The 12,487-nt window shown below is 46.2% G+C and overlaps 1 protein-coding gene across 1 annotated transcript in view; it reads left to right on the top strand.

The window, feature by feature from the left end:
- SLC15A1 (solute carrier family 15 member 1) overlaps positions 1-12,487 on the top strand; it is a 49,248-nt gene that overhangs the window by 6,031 nt on the left and 30,730 nt on the right. Inside the window, exons 2-5 of the mRNA XM_019634538.1 lie at positions 9,562-9,578; positions 10,000-10,081; positions 10,184-10,325; positions 11,241-11,360. Of these exons, the coding sequence (XP_019490083.1) occupies positions 9,562-9,578; positions 10,000-10,081; positions 10,184-10,325; positions 11,241-11,360 (361 nt within the window). The remainder of the gene's footprint in view (positions 1-9,561; positions 9,579-9,999; positions 10,082-10,183; positions 10,326-11,240; positions 11,361-12,487) is intronic.

Below are 12,487 nucleotides of genomic sequence, written 5' to 3'. Positions count from 1 at the left end.
GCAGCCCAGCTCCAGGTTGAGCTGTTGTTGTTCACCATCTTAGCTGTAGAGGGCGCAGCGTCACTGGCCCTCATGTGAGATCCGAACTGGTGGCCCTGCTGCTCAGAGCTGGTGTCCCAAGCCAACTCTTAACCAACACACCACTCGGCCAGCCCAACTTCTCTTTTTTTTAGTAGCTGTTTCTTCTATGCATGCTCATTTTGAAATGACAAAACTAGAAAAAAAATAAGTCCCCTAACACTCTCTGGAGAGTTGTTAGGCAATATGTAACAAAATTTAAAATATGCATACTGTTTTACCAGCACTCTACTTCTAGAAATTTCTTATAGTCTCATGATAGGGATGAGGCATGTGCAATCTAAATATCAAGTAGGGGGAAATGTGCATTCTGTACATAGCTTTGCAACCTAACTTCACACTTACCGTGATCACAAAGCAAATGATTTAACTCCTAAGAGTAGAAAATGGTTATGTCTAAAATTTAGGGTCTCTAATTTGATTTCCTCCAAATCACACCCTCCCCCCCAAAGGACCAGGAGACTGGTTCATTTTGATTTAGTAAAACTTGCATGTCTTTGGGATTGTTTTCCCCTGTGACAATGTGTGCTATTGTAAGGCCTGATGTCAGTATGCTTGTTAGTGTTGCCTGTTGGGTGTGTGCAATTCACTGTGGTGAGAGGGTGTTGTCCAGGAGGCTGACAGCTGCTTCCCTTCAGGTTCTCACCTCTTATTTCCTTTTGGAGCCTGCTCTGAGGATGGATCTGTCTTCTTTTTAACCTGAGAATATATTTGTTTATTCACTGTCAGCAGTCATAGCATTTAAGATAAGCACAGCGCAAAGTTCAAAATCAAGGGTGTTCATCTAGAATAAAAGAAGGCCCAGGTATAGATAAAGGACATATCTTGGAAAACAAGGGCTGCCTTCCTAACACCCAGTAAAATCATCTCACCTGAGTGACTGCTCCCTTCCTACACGTCAGGCAGCGCAGGGGCCTGGGCGTGGATTTGTTTCGCATAACAACTCACTACATAATAACTCTGTTGCACCCTCAGTCCTGGCTGTCCTTTCCCTGCAGTTAAGGAACGCACAATGCCTGAGCAGGTCCAAAGGTGTTTGGATCCTCAGGCCCGTAGAGATCATTTCTTTCTGAAGCAGAACAGGCATGGTGGTCAGCGATGCAGATCTCTAGTTATGGAAACAATGATAAAAGTCATGGGTTATTTATAAACCATCAGAGGTGACTAATATGAGCCTCTTAAGCCTATAATTTTAGACAATTATGTAGAAATCTTTTTAAAAGGTAAGAAAATACCTGTAACCTACAGCAATAGGTTGTATACTACAAATGCTCTCCAACTGTTATGGGTTTAATTGTGTCCCCTTCCAAATTCATATGCTGAAGTCCCAACCCTGGTACCTGAGAACGTGACCTTGTTTGGAAATACGGTCATTGTAGATGTGATTAGCCCAGATGAAGTCATATGGGAGTAGATGGGCCCCTAATCTGATATGTGACTGGTGTCCTTATAAAAAGGGAAATTTGGACACGGACACACACAGGGAGAAGACCATATGAGGATGAAGGCAGAGATCATACAAGTCAAATAACGCCAAAAAATGGCCAGTAAAACCACCAGAAGTTAGAAAAGAGGCCTGGAATAGATTCTCCCTCGCACCCCTCAGAAGGAACCAGTTCTGCCCACATCTTGACCTTGGATTTCCAGCCTCTAGAAATGTGAGTCAATAGATTTTCACTGTTGAAAGCCACTCCATTTGTGGTAGCTTGAAGGGCAGCCGCAGCAAACGAATGCACTGAACAAGTGCTGGCTCCCTCCGTCCTGACCAGTGGCCACCCAAGCTGAGGGAGGAGATGGTGTAAAGAAAGGCGAGAGCGTGGCTGTCAGACACACACAGGACAAGGCAAGGACAAGGTCCAGTTGGCAGATGGCTAAAGATACAAGGTAACTTATTACTCACCCAGATGGTGAAGAAAAACTAGCCAAAGGTACCAGCTCCCTGTGGTCCCTCTTCCCACCACAAAAAGGGCAACATCGAAACAATAGGGGCTGATGAGGGCAGCATGCGTTGTGAGATACCCCATGGCTGAGGAGCCGATGCCAGGCTGTAGCTACGTGGTTTTATATTCTGTATCTCTCTCCTCAGGCAGCTGGACAGAAAACCCCACTCATCAGTGGGGCTCACACCTTTGCCTGCATGGCCTGCGTGGGTATGAGCCAGTGCTTCAGGGCTGAGCAGTTCCCTGCAATGGCATCATGCCAACTATGCTGTCTCTGTAGCACTGGTTTCCCCATATTTCTAAAGTAGCTTCATGTTATTAGGGTTTAGTTGATGTTCTTAGCTCTCAAAGGACTGATAAGTCATTTACTTTCAGCAGTGGTGCAGACAAGACCACCAGTGCCTTGATTAAAGGGGCATTATGAAAACCGTTCCCCAGTATGCTCCGTGTTTCTGTAGCTATTTGTCAATGTGTCAAAGGAAAAATAGGTTCTCTCTTAGCGGGAAAGAAGGTGGTTGTGGAAAACAGGCTATTTCTACTTTATTTTATTTTTTTAATTGAAGGATGGTCAGGGCCACCGCTCATAGGTGTTCTGGCTGTCCCCTGCCGTGAGGCCCCAGCAAGAGGCCCCCTGGGGGCTGGAATGCAGCCCGAGCCCCATTGCCAAGCAATGCATCCACCCAGGGACACCTTTTCTTACCGTCTCTCCATTCGTCAAGCCATGCCTCCTGAGGCAGCAACCGGCCTAAAAGATCACAATTTCCTAATGCATAAAGAGGTGCCATATGGATTAGCAGGGACCCTAAGGGTGGGAAATGTGGCAAAACATTCAAGGAAGGAAGGAAACAAACAAGTCAGGCAAGAAACAGCCTCAAAAAGAACCACCCCAGAAGCAAGGACTTAGGGTTCCAGGCACAGAATTTGTTCGAAAGCTAACCTGACCACTGTAGTGGAATCACTGCTGCAGGGAAAGAAAAGCACTTTAAACTTTTTGATCAAAGTGGATTAATTTTGGGGAAAAAAAATAATCAAACCCAGTGTGCAATACCAGGTGCTCAAGCCCTTCCTCTTCCCCTGTGCCTCCTGTCTTCTCGTCTCTGATCAACTGGTTATGCCTGATGTATATATGCCACTAGGTTCTTTTTGAAGTGACACACACTATTTCCTCAGAAAAAAAACAGAAAAATGATCTGTGAGGCTCTGTAACATTTTTCAGAGGTCCGAACAACTCGCTCTGTCAGGGGCAGTTGTAAAGAGGCTAAAGAGACCTAACAGGGGGAGAGAGTATTTGGGAGGCTGAGGGGGGAGGTGGGGTGCTAACTGCCCCAGTGGTGCAGGGAGCTACGAAGGGCCTGGTGTGTCGTGTGCCCACACTCCACGTGGAGAGGAGGTGGATGGAAATAAGATCCGGGAGGGCTTTGGACGCCACGCTGAGCCGCAGGTCCAACCTTACAGATAGCAGAGAGCCAGCAACGCTTGAGAGCCATCCTGAAATGTTCTGTTTGGGAAGCTCAGGTTGGTAGGGCGAACAGGGGACAGGGAAGGGAAGACATGGCGTCTGCTTGCCACAGTCATTCCGGTGAATGGTGGGCAGAGCTCAGAACAGGAAGGAAGAGCAGAAGCCAGAATCACGTCAGAGGAGCTGGTCACCTGGACAGCAGCTGCCACGTAGCATGCACACCTTCGCAGCAGGCCTTTTCCGTTTTGCTCCCGAGGTCACTCTGGAGCAGTGAGTCGCTCCGAAGCTGTAGCACGTCAGCATCGCCAGGAGGGCTTGATTGCATGCAGACAGCCAGGCCCCTTCCTCAGAATTCCTGATTCAGTCGGTCTGGGGAAGACCTAAGAGTTTGCATTTCTGATGTGTTCCCAGGTGCTGCTGCTCCTGGTCCAAGGACCACACTCTGAGAACCACTGCCCTGGGGAATTAGAAATTATCCTTAAACCCCACAGCTACCCACATGCCACACACTGTAGTACTGCGCTCTGGAAAAGCAGCTTGATTGAAAGTCAATCCTTGCCACTATGGCTTGTATTTGAGAAGGCTGACTGACTTTTCTCTTTCCCGATCTCCGTGGCCTAAGTTCCCAGGGTGACATCATAAGGACCTCCTGCTTTTGGTCAATGTGAGCAACCCCGGAGGGACTGCCTCTTTCTTTGAGAGCTACCTTCTCACCCCCGCCAGGGCTCCTCATGGCAAATTCTTATCCATGTTTTCATTTTAAGTCAGTCCATTCCAAACATCCATTCGTACCACCCAGCTGTCTTCATGGGGTGCGGTGAATAACAAACCTCATTTTATTGATGTAGATTTGTTCTTACAAGTTGCAAGGGAGGTGTTAGCCTCTCTAGAAGGAATGGAGGTCTAGTGGTTAAATACTTTGAACAAAGCTGCACAGCTAGGAAGAATGTCTCCAAGCTGTGGTTCAGCCTCCTAGTTCCAAAGTCCCATGTCCTTCCCCATACTAGATGCAGGGGCGATATTGAGAGAGTTCTCACCTTGACTCGGAAACCACTTTGGCTAAGCATGAGGCTGAGTGTATCCTAGCAGAGGCCATCGCATTCCCTGGGGTCTCACGTGACCTACCTGTGAGGCTTGTGTGCAGCCTAAGAGAACCAGGATCAACTTAACACGTTTTAATCCTGGCTTATGAAGCCATTTTCAGACCGCCCTCTGCCCTGTAGCCACCCCAGAAGGTAGCACCCCCATGTTAGAGATAGGCAGTGGAGACCCAGTAACCTGCTGAAGGGAATAGGGCAAATACATTCTGCTAAAAGGCATAAAAAAAACAGGTGTCAGGTATGGACTTCCAAGCCCCCAGGTAGAAAGTGTAGCTTAGGGGAAAAAAAATATTATAAAACGGGTAGTTTGCTGTCAAATAAAAGTTCCTAGGAAGTTTGAGTCTTAGTTCTATGTAAATAATGATAAAAACACATGTTTACAGAGCTTGAGGCAAACCTGTGTGCTATCTCCTACTGCTTCTGTAACAAATTACCACAAATGTAGTGGCTTAAAATGTCACAGATTTATTGTCTGGTAGTTCTGGAGGTCAGAAATGAAATGGGTGTCACTGGGCTAAAATCAAGGCATCAGCAGGGCTGGGCTCCTTCTGGAGGCTCTAGGGGAGAACCCCTTTCCTTGTCTTTTTGAGCTTCCAGGGCCCACCCCTTTCCTTGTCTCATGGTGGCCTTCCAGCAATTGCCATCACTCCAACCTCTGCATCCTTCTTCTTGGACTCTTTCCAGGACTATTGTGATGACGCTGGGGCCACCCAGGTACTCCAGCATGAGCACCCCATCTCAAGGTGTTTAACTGACTCACATCTGCAAAGTCCCTTTGCCATGGAAGGGAACAGAGCCACCAGTTCCAGGAATTCGGACATGGACCTAACCTTTGGGGGAACCCATATTTTGCTACCGCACCATACAACTTCAGAGATATCATCTCTAACATATCACGCAACACTTAAATTATTCCCTCAATTTCACTCTTGTTGATGATAGGGAACAATTTTCTCTCTGTCTGAAGGTGAGAGCTCCTCTCTCAGACTTCAGCATAATGCCCCATCCCCCCCCATCCAAGTCCAAGTCCTAAAAATGCACTCTTTACACCCATCATGTTGCTGAGGGAGTTCTGAATTTCTAGGTGATGAAACATTAAAGTTAGGGTTTTCATCCCTAAATGGTTCAAAATATGGAATGTGCTTTGTTAACATTCACCTTAATGGAGAGATTACGTGAAGTAATGGGAAGTAATAGTGTCTTTTTTTTCCTTGCTGTCCCCCCCCAAGTCAGTAATCATGGACATTTATAACGTATACTTATAAAATTTCTTTAGCCAAAAGAAAAGCAAAAGCACTGCTAGGCTTAGAATAATGATAAGAGCCAGCATTGATTTGGTGATTGCTCGTGCTTCATACTAACTAAGCTAGCTTCCTGGCAAGCCTGATTTAAACTGTTTTACTCTGATCAGTAGTTAAAGCCAAGCGACCCATGAATAGTGCTAGAAACATGAGACCGTTCCAGTGTGCTGAGGAGATCTACTATCAGGATACCAAGGACAGACACAGTTGTACCAAAGTAAACAGACTCTTGTGGCAGTTGAAATTTAAGTTCAGACTTAAGGTTCAACATAAACACCACTTCTGCACTTGAGCTTTCTAAGATAGCAATCCTGTTGACACAGGTGTATTAAGAAATGCTGACTGCAATATTACACCCAGTAAATAGCTCTAAATTCTGTAGTGGAAGAGTTTAGCAACCTCTGACCCAGGACAATAAAAGTAGTTCTTTGGAATAAACACCTGTCAGAAAATAAAAAGCTTTCTGAGTTATGACTGGGTACTAAAGCTCAGATTTTCTCTTCATTGCGCATAGGAATTTCATTTTCCATAATGTACTTCTGGGTGTGATGGTTATTATAACAAGACCTAAGTTCTCTGAGTGTTTTGGTCACTTTTTTGTAACCCTATTTTATGTTTGAAGTAAGCAAAACCTTGGCCATTAGTATTTAGCAGATAATTGGTGTTAAATAATATTTAGCCAAAAGAAATTACAGTTGCCACCCTGGCCAGGCAAAGGTTCTCCCTGCAAACCAAGATTCTGAGAAACACGTGAAAGGTATGATTGCAGTGAAGCTCCAGGCTATCTCTGTTGAATTTGTGTGTTCATACCTCCCTTCTGCTTTTCTATAGACGGTCCATTGCAAGGACCAGCCTGAGCCCTTGTGTGGGTGTCACTCCTGGCTTTGTCTGCTCTTTGGGAGACAATGGCAAAACCACATTATCTGAAGTCTAGGCGGGCAGAGAATTGTAAGGTCCTGCTGTGTCCTCCAGGAGATGGAGCACCACTGCAATGAAAAGGGGCTTTGAATACTGCCAACAGGCTTTATAAAAGCATGTGTCCTTTTATTTCCTTGGAAAATGGTACTCTTCCCAGTCTGGTGATAAAACCTGGTTTGTGGGCTGTATCAGTCATGGTCCCATCAGGAAACAGGTGGCATACTCAAAATAGGAGCATTTATTCACAAAAAGACTAATTAGAAAAGGTGGGAGACTAGGAACCATAAATGATAGATCAGGTACCCAGAATCGTGGCCTCACAGTTCCCAGCTGTAGCAAGTGGCACAAAACAGTGCCCAAAGCCTGGAAGGACAAGGTCATGTGGAAAGCGCCATCTTCAGAGGAGCAGTGTCTGTTTCTTGAGGACAAAGCAGTCTGAAGTGATCTTTTGAGAAGGAGCCAGGAAAAGGAATACCCTGACCCTCTGATCTCCTGCCAGGACTCCCCCTTGGCCAAATCATATGGGGGAACTGGGTAGGGATGGGGACACTGGTGAAACCTGTGCAGGTCAGCCTCAGAAGGGGGTTGGTGGGACTGGACTGGCAGAGCCGTATCTGAACATGGTACTTGGTGACTGATAAAACTGGTTCTTTGAATATATATTCATTCAAGAAATATTTAATTTTTACTCTGTGAAAAGCATCACGCAAGGTACTGAGGATGCTGAGGTAGCAGCATTTCCCATTGAATGATGTGCCAAGCCCTGGGCTCGGGCTTCTCACATGGAACTCTTACAGCAATGCTGTAAGGTGGGAGGAGCTATCTTCATCTGATAGGCCGGGCTGCCCGAAGGGAAGATGGACTCGCCCAAGGTCATAGTGGGAAAGTAACAGTCACATGTCTGATCCCATGCCCGCATGTTCCCCCACCAAAGCAGCCCATTCCCACAAGGAAGTTTCCCTGGGGAGAAAACCAGTCTTTTAGTGTTGAAGATTCTCTTTCCAGAACTTCTATAGGCAGGAAGAGTTGGGAATCAAAGCCTTGTGAGACCAGGACTGTTTATTTCCCATCTTAGGACAAGAACTGAAATAGCGTCACTGTCCTGACGTGAACAAAAGTGAGACCAGCTGGTGGGAGGCTGTGGGGCCATGCTGAGCTAGAAACGCGCAGGTGCCCATCCACAGCACAGCATGACCGCAAGCAGGAAGTGAGGCCCCACACGGCCAGCCTGTGGAAGCCTGGAAGACCACACGGGTCTGGGCCAGAAGCAGAGCTCCTCGGACAGTGTTGCAGTTTTGTTTGTTGTGGGATGGGGCCCTGGACTTGCACATAATGAAAATACAAGGTGGCAGATCCAAGAGGAAGGGCCCCGAATGGTGACCTGTGTGCGAGCCCGAGGTGGGGAGTTGTGGCGACTTCAGCATGCTGTCCAGTGCCGTCCTCAGTTCCTGCTCTGGACTGCCACAGAAGGGCCTCTCCAGGGCTTGGGGCCAAGGCAGTGGTAAAACTTACTTATGTAGATCAATCAGGCAACTCGATGTAGCCACCTGCCTTGTGGTTCTCAAAGTGCGGTCCCGGGACTAGCAGCATGGACATCACTGTGCACACTCCAGGGGCCACCCCAGACCTACAGAGTCAGCAGCTCTGGGTATGGGGTCCAGCAACCTGTGCTGCTAAGTCCTCAAGGTGATGCTGAGAACCAGGTAGAGAACCATTGCTGTAGGGTCACTAATTTATAATAGAGGCAGGGGATGCTTGGGGCCCTGACAACAAAGAACGCTAAGAGGAGGTCAGTGGGGGCTGGGGAGGGAAGGGACATGATTGCCCTGAAAAGGGGCCTTGGGGGTGACAGTCACTGCTAAGTCCTGGGCGTAGGTATAGGAAGCAGCACGAGGAAGCGTTAAGACTTGAGACAAGATGATGGGTCAAGTCTTGTCAAAATTCAAGGGCGACAGAAGAGCAGGGGCTGGGCAGCAGGTGGCACGTGGCTTGTACCAGCTCACTCAGATTCTCACCCTTTTTCTTCTCGCTCTTCTAATTTGTTCTTCTGGCAATGGGCCCTGCTGTGTGTTAGGTGGAAAAGAAGTTGGGGAAGTGGAGATGGGCAGTACATGATTCTTCCATCCACGTGGAGGCAAAACTGTAAACTGTTAGTGCCCTGTGGTAACATAGGAGGTCAGAGAAGGCTTCGTGAAGGGGAGGAGCCCGTCAAACGGAGCATTCCTAGCAAGGGATTACTGTCTTATGCATCCACGGCTTTGGGTAGGCACACACTGTTCATGGACCAGATGGTTGGGTATCATGGGAGCCCCTCTATGGGGCGGGGACGGGAAGGAAGGCCCAGGTAACAGGAATGGTGGGTGAATCCTCACTGTGTGTTAGGTATCCTTAAGCATTTTATATTTCCATTATTTAATCTTCACCAAATTCCTGACCTTGTGAGACAGTAAAGGATGTGTTAAAAGTTTGGCTTTTATCCTGTGGGCGATGGGCAGCCTTTGAAGTGTTTTAAGGAGCAAGTGGTTTTGGCCCCGTTCTCTGAGCCTCTGGTTCTCAATTCTGACCGCATGTGAGAATTGCCCAGAGCTAATTAAAAGAAAATGCAGCCGCCAGGCCCCACTCTAGATAAGAGGCATAGGCCTGGGGCTCAAGCTGTCTGGACATTACATCTGACTACCAGGCAAAGTCTGAGGGTCTGAGTTCAGACTCAGCAAAAAGTATTTGAATCGCCTGACTCTAATTGTGGCGTTTTGTTTTTCTTTCAGGAATGTCCCAAACACGGGTGAGTATCGGTTTTTTTCTTCTCCACATAGCTTCATCCTATAAATTTTACAGACTGTTGTGCTTTTAAATGTTCACAGTTATGCTCCATTCACATAACAAATGTGTGCTGTGCATCTAACGTGAAAGGGGGCAATGCTGAGTTTCTGTGTGACATCCCTTGTCTTTAGGAAATGCTGCGTAGGAAATTTAGGAAATGTTCGCCCTTCTCAGACGAACAAGAAAACTAGATGCTTTATTTCATTGTTGTCTCTCTGTAGAGTGTGAGGGAATCAAATGTTTTAAATTCTAGATTCCACCTCCAGATAGTCACTGACAAGTTACTAAACGGGCAGGGGCTGCTTTTCATGCCATTAGCGCTCGTTTGTGAATATGGACCAGCGAGGAGCATATTTCAACTCTAGGCTGTTTCTTTTTGTCAGAGCTGCTTTGGTTACCCCCTGAGCATATTCTTCATCGTGGTCAATGAGTTCTGCGAAAGATTTTCCTACTATGGAATGAGAGGTAACTATTTTCAACACTCCTCCCCCTTGAGTGAAGAGTGCAAATTACGCAGACACTCCTAACTGTGTTTTCCCTCTCCTTCCCCCCACCCTCTGTGGACAGCACTCCTGATCCTGTACTTCACACAGTTCATTAAATGGGACGACAATCTGTCTACTGCCGTCTACCACACATTTATTGCTCTGTGCTACCTGACACCGATTCTCGGTGCTCTCATTGCCGACTCCTGGCTGGGAAAGTTCAAGTGAGTAGTTGCAACTTTCTTGTTCACAAGCGAGCCAAACATTCATTATTAGCTTTGTAGTTTGGAATGGTGGACTCTGGGAACCAAGAGTCCGGAACAAGAAACTCTTAGGAAAGCACGCTAGGCCCTGTTTCTGCTCATCATCGGACCCCCAGAGCCTTGGCACAGTGTCTGGCATTTAGCAATGAATGAAAGTAGCACTGGTAAGTTTTCTTCCTGCCTCCAAACAGTGATAACAACTCTGTCTCATCTTGAAGTGGTAGCAGGGATACTGCCTATCATTAATGATGCTAAGGCTGGGAGAACAGAGGAGCTCCCTAATTTATGTCCCAGCTCCTGAAAGGTTCACACTGCTTGATGGGCAGAGGGGACACGTGGCATTCACCCAGTCAGTCCTTCAGGAAGAGCTCCACTTGTGCACTCAGTAGGGGGTTATCAGGAAGTTCCTAGTACTTAATAAGCAAGGAAATGGAGGTTCTTCCAGGCCCAAGGCATGACATAGGCAAAAGCAGGAAAATGCACTATCTCAAAATAATTCAATACAGTTCAAAAATAACCAATGGTCCACTCCTGGCCAAATGTTACCAGACACAAGATAAGTGGCTCTCATTTTTTAAAGCTATAAGTACTGATTTTAGTAGTTAAATAAAATAAAACATTGAATGTTTCAAATTGTTCCAAGATAAAATGGACTTCCCTGTTCCCCTGGCTTCTCCAACCAAAACTTTGTTCTACGCTTGCCAGCTGGGCAACAGATTTTTCAGCTGGTTGCCTTTCTAAGAGTTACTAGTTTTACTCAAGTTTGAGAAGCAAGTATATTCATGAGTGGGCTCTTGAAAGTTAGAAGCAGGGTGCCTTTTTGTGATGGAGTAGGAAGTAGATTGTACAATTAACTCGGATTTTCTTCAAACACAGGACAATTGTGTCACTCTCCATTGTCTACACAATTGGACAGGCAATCACTGCAATAAGCTCAATTAATGACCTCTCAGACTCTGACCACGATGGAACCCCTGACAACATTGCTGTACACGTGTGAGTTGACGTTAACTGCTGCCCTACCCCCACCCTCCCACTACTTGCTTATTTGGTGCTCTAATTTTTAATCTGTTTACCTGAACTTCACCGTAAGTATAAAGAGGCCTTTCCTCCCTCATCAGCAGTATAGAGAAAGCCATTTAATTGACGAAGTGTTGGGTCTTCAGTATGTCACCATCCTAACAGTTGTCTAGAGCCATTGCTCATCTGCAGGCTTGTTGTCTGGGGTACGTCTCACATGATGCATGGTCAGTGCGTGGAGGACCTGTGTGAATCTTGATCTGCTCTAGAAGCACATAACTCCCATAGACCTTGACCCCTAACTGTGCCCAGTTTCCTCAAAACTCTATACCTTTAGTGTTCTGTCTTGTACTATACACTTACTGATTTTTCAGTCATTCAGTTTCATGAATATTTGTTTGAGGCCTAGATTCTGAATCCCTGATGGAAAGTGTTATTGACAAATGCTCCTCTGTGAGATTCATTTCCTTTTATTGCAGCCTAGTCTAGTAGACAAGTTACAAAGATTTGTTTTGTTTTCTGTCCTTGGCTTCAGATCCTTGATCTCTTGAGTCAACCATCTAATGGGTTGGGAAAAAACCTTATTGAAATTCAAATTAGTATTTGCAGTCCCTGCATTTCTGATTTGTTTGTCAATCAGATTGCTGTTCAGAGGAGGTTCCTTGACGAAACACCCTTGGTGCCTACAGTGAATCATGTTGGTGGAGGGGGGTGGTTCTAAGCACAGTTTGACAGTTCAGACTTTCAGTATCTGATTCCCAGCTCCCCCACAGGGTAGCTGTAAGACCTGGGGCAACCTATCTCCTCCGTGTCTCAGTTTTCTAATCTACAATACCAATTAAGAAGAACATGGACTTTGAAGCTAGGTTGTGTGGGTTCAACTTCTGACTGTGCCCCTTATTAGTTGTGTGATCTTAAGCAACTTTCTTAACCTCTGTGCCTAAGTTTCCTCATTTGTAATAGCACCTTCCTCACATAGATAGGACTGTTGTACATTAATCCAGGTAGAACACCTAGAACATTGCCTGTCAAGTGATAAGTACTCAAGAAAGCTTAGCTACATACTTTATTTCATGGAGTTAGTATTAGAACATACCTATAAT

The sequence above is a fragment of the Hipposideros armiger genome, unplaced genomic scaffold (assembly GCF_001890085.2).
Source record: "Hipposideros armiger isolate ML-2016 unplaced genomic scaffold, ASM189008v1 scaffold_1719, whole genome shotgun sequence".
NCBI lineage: Eukaryota > Metazoa > Chordata > Mammalia > Chiroptera > Hipposideridae > Hipposideros > Hipposideros armiger.
The sequence above is the reverse complement of the archived record's forward strand: the minus strand, read 5'-3'. Positions and strand labels throughout refer to the sequence as shown.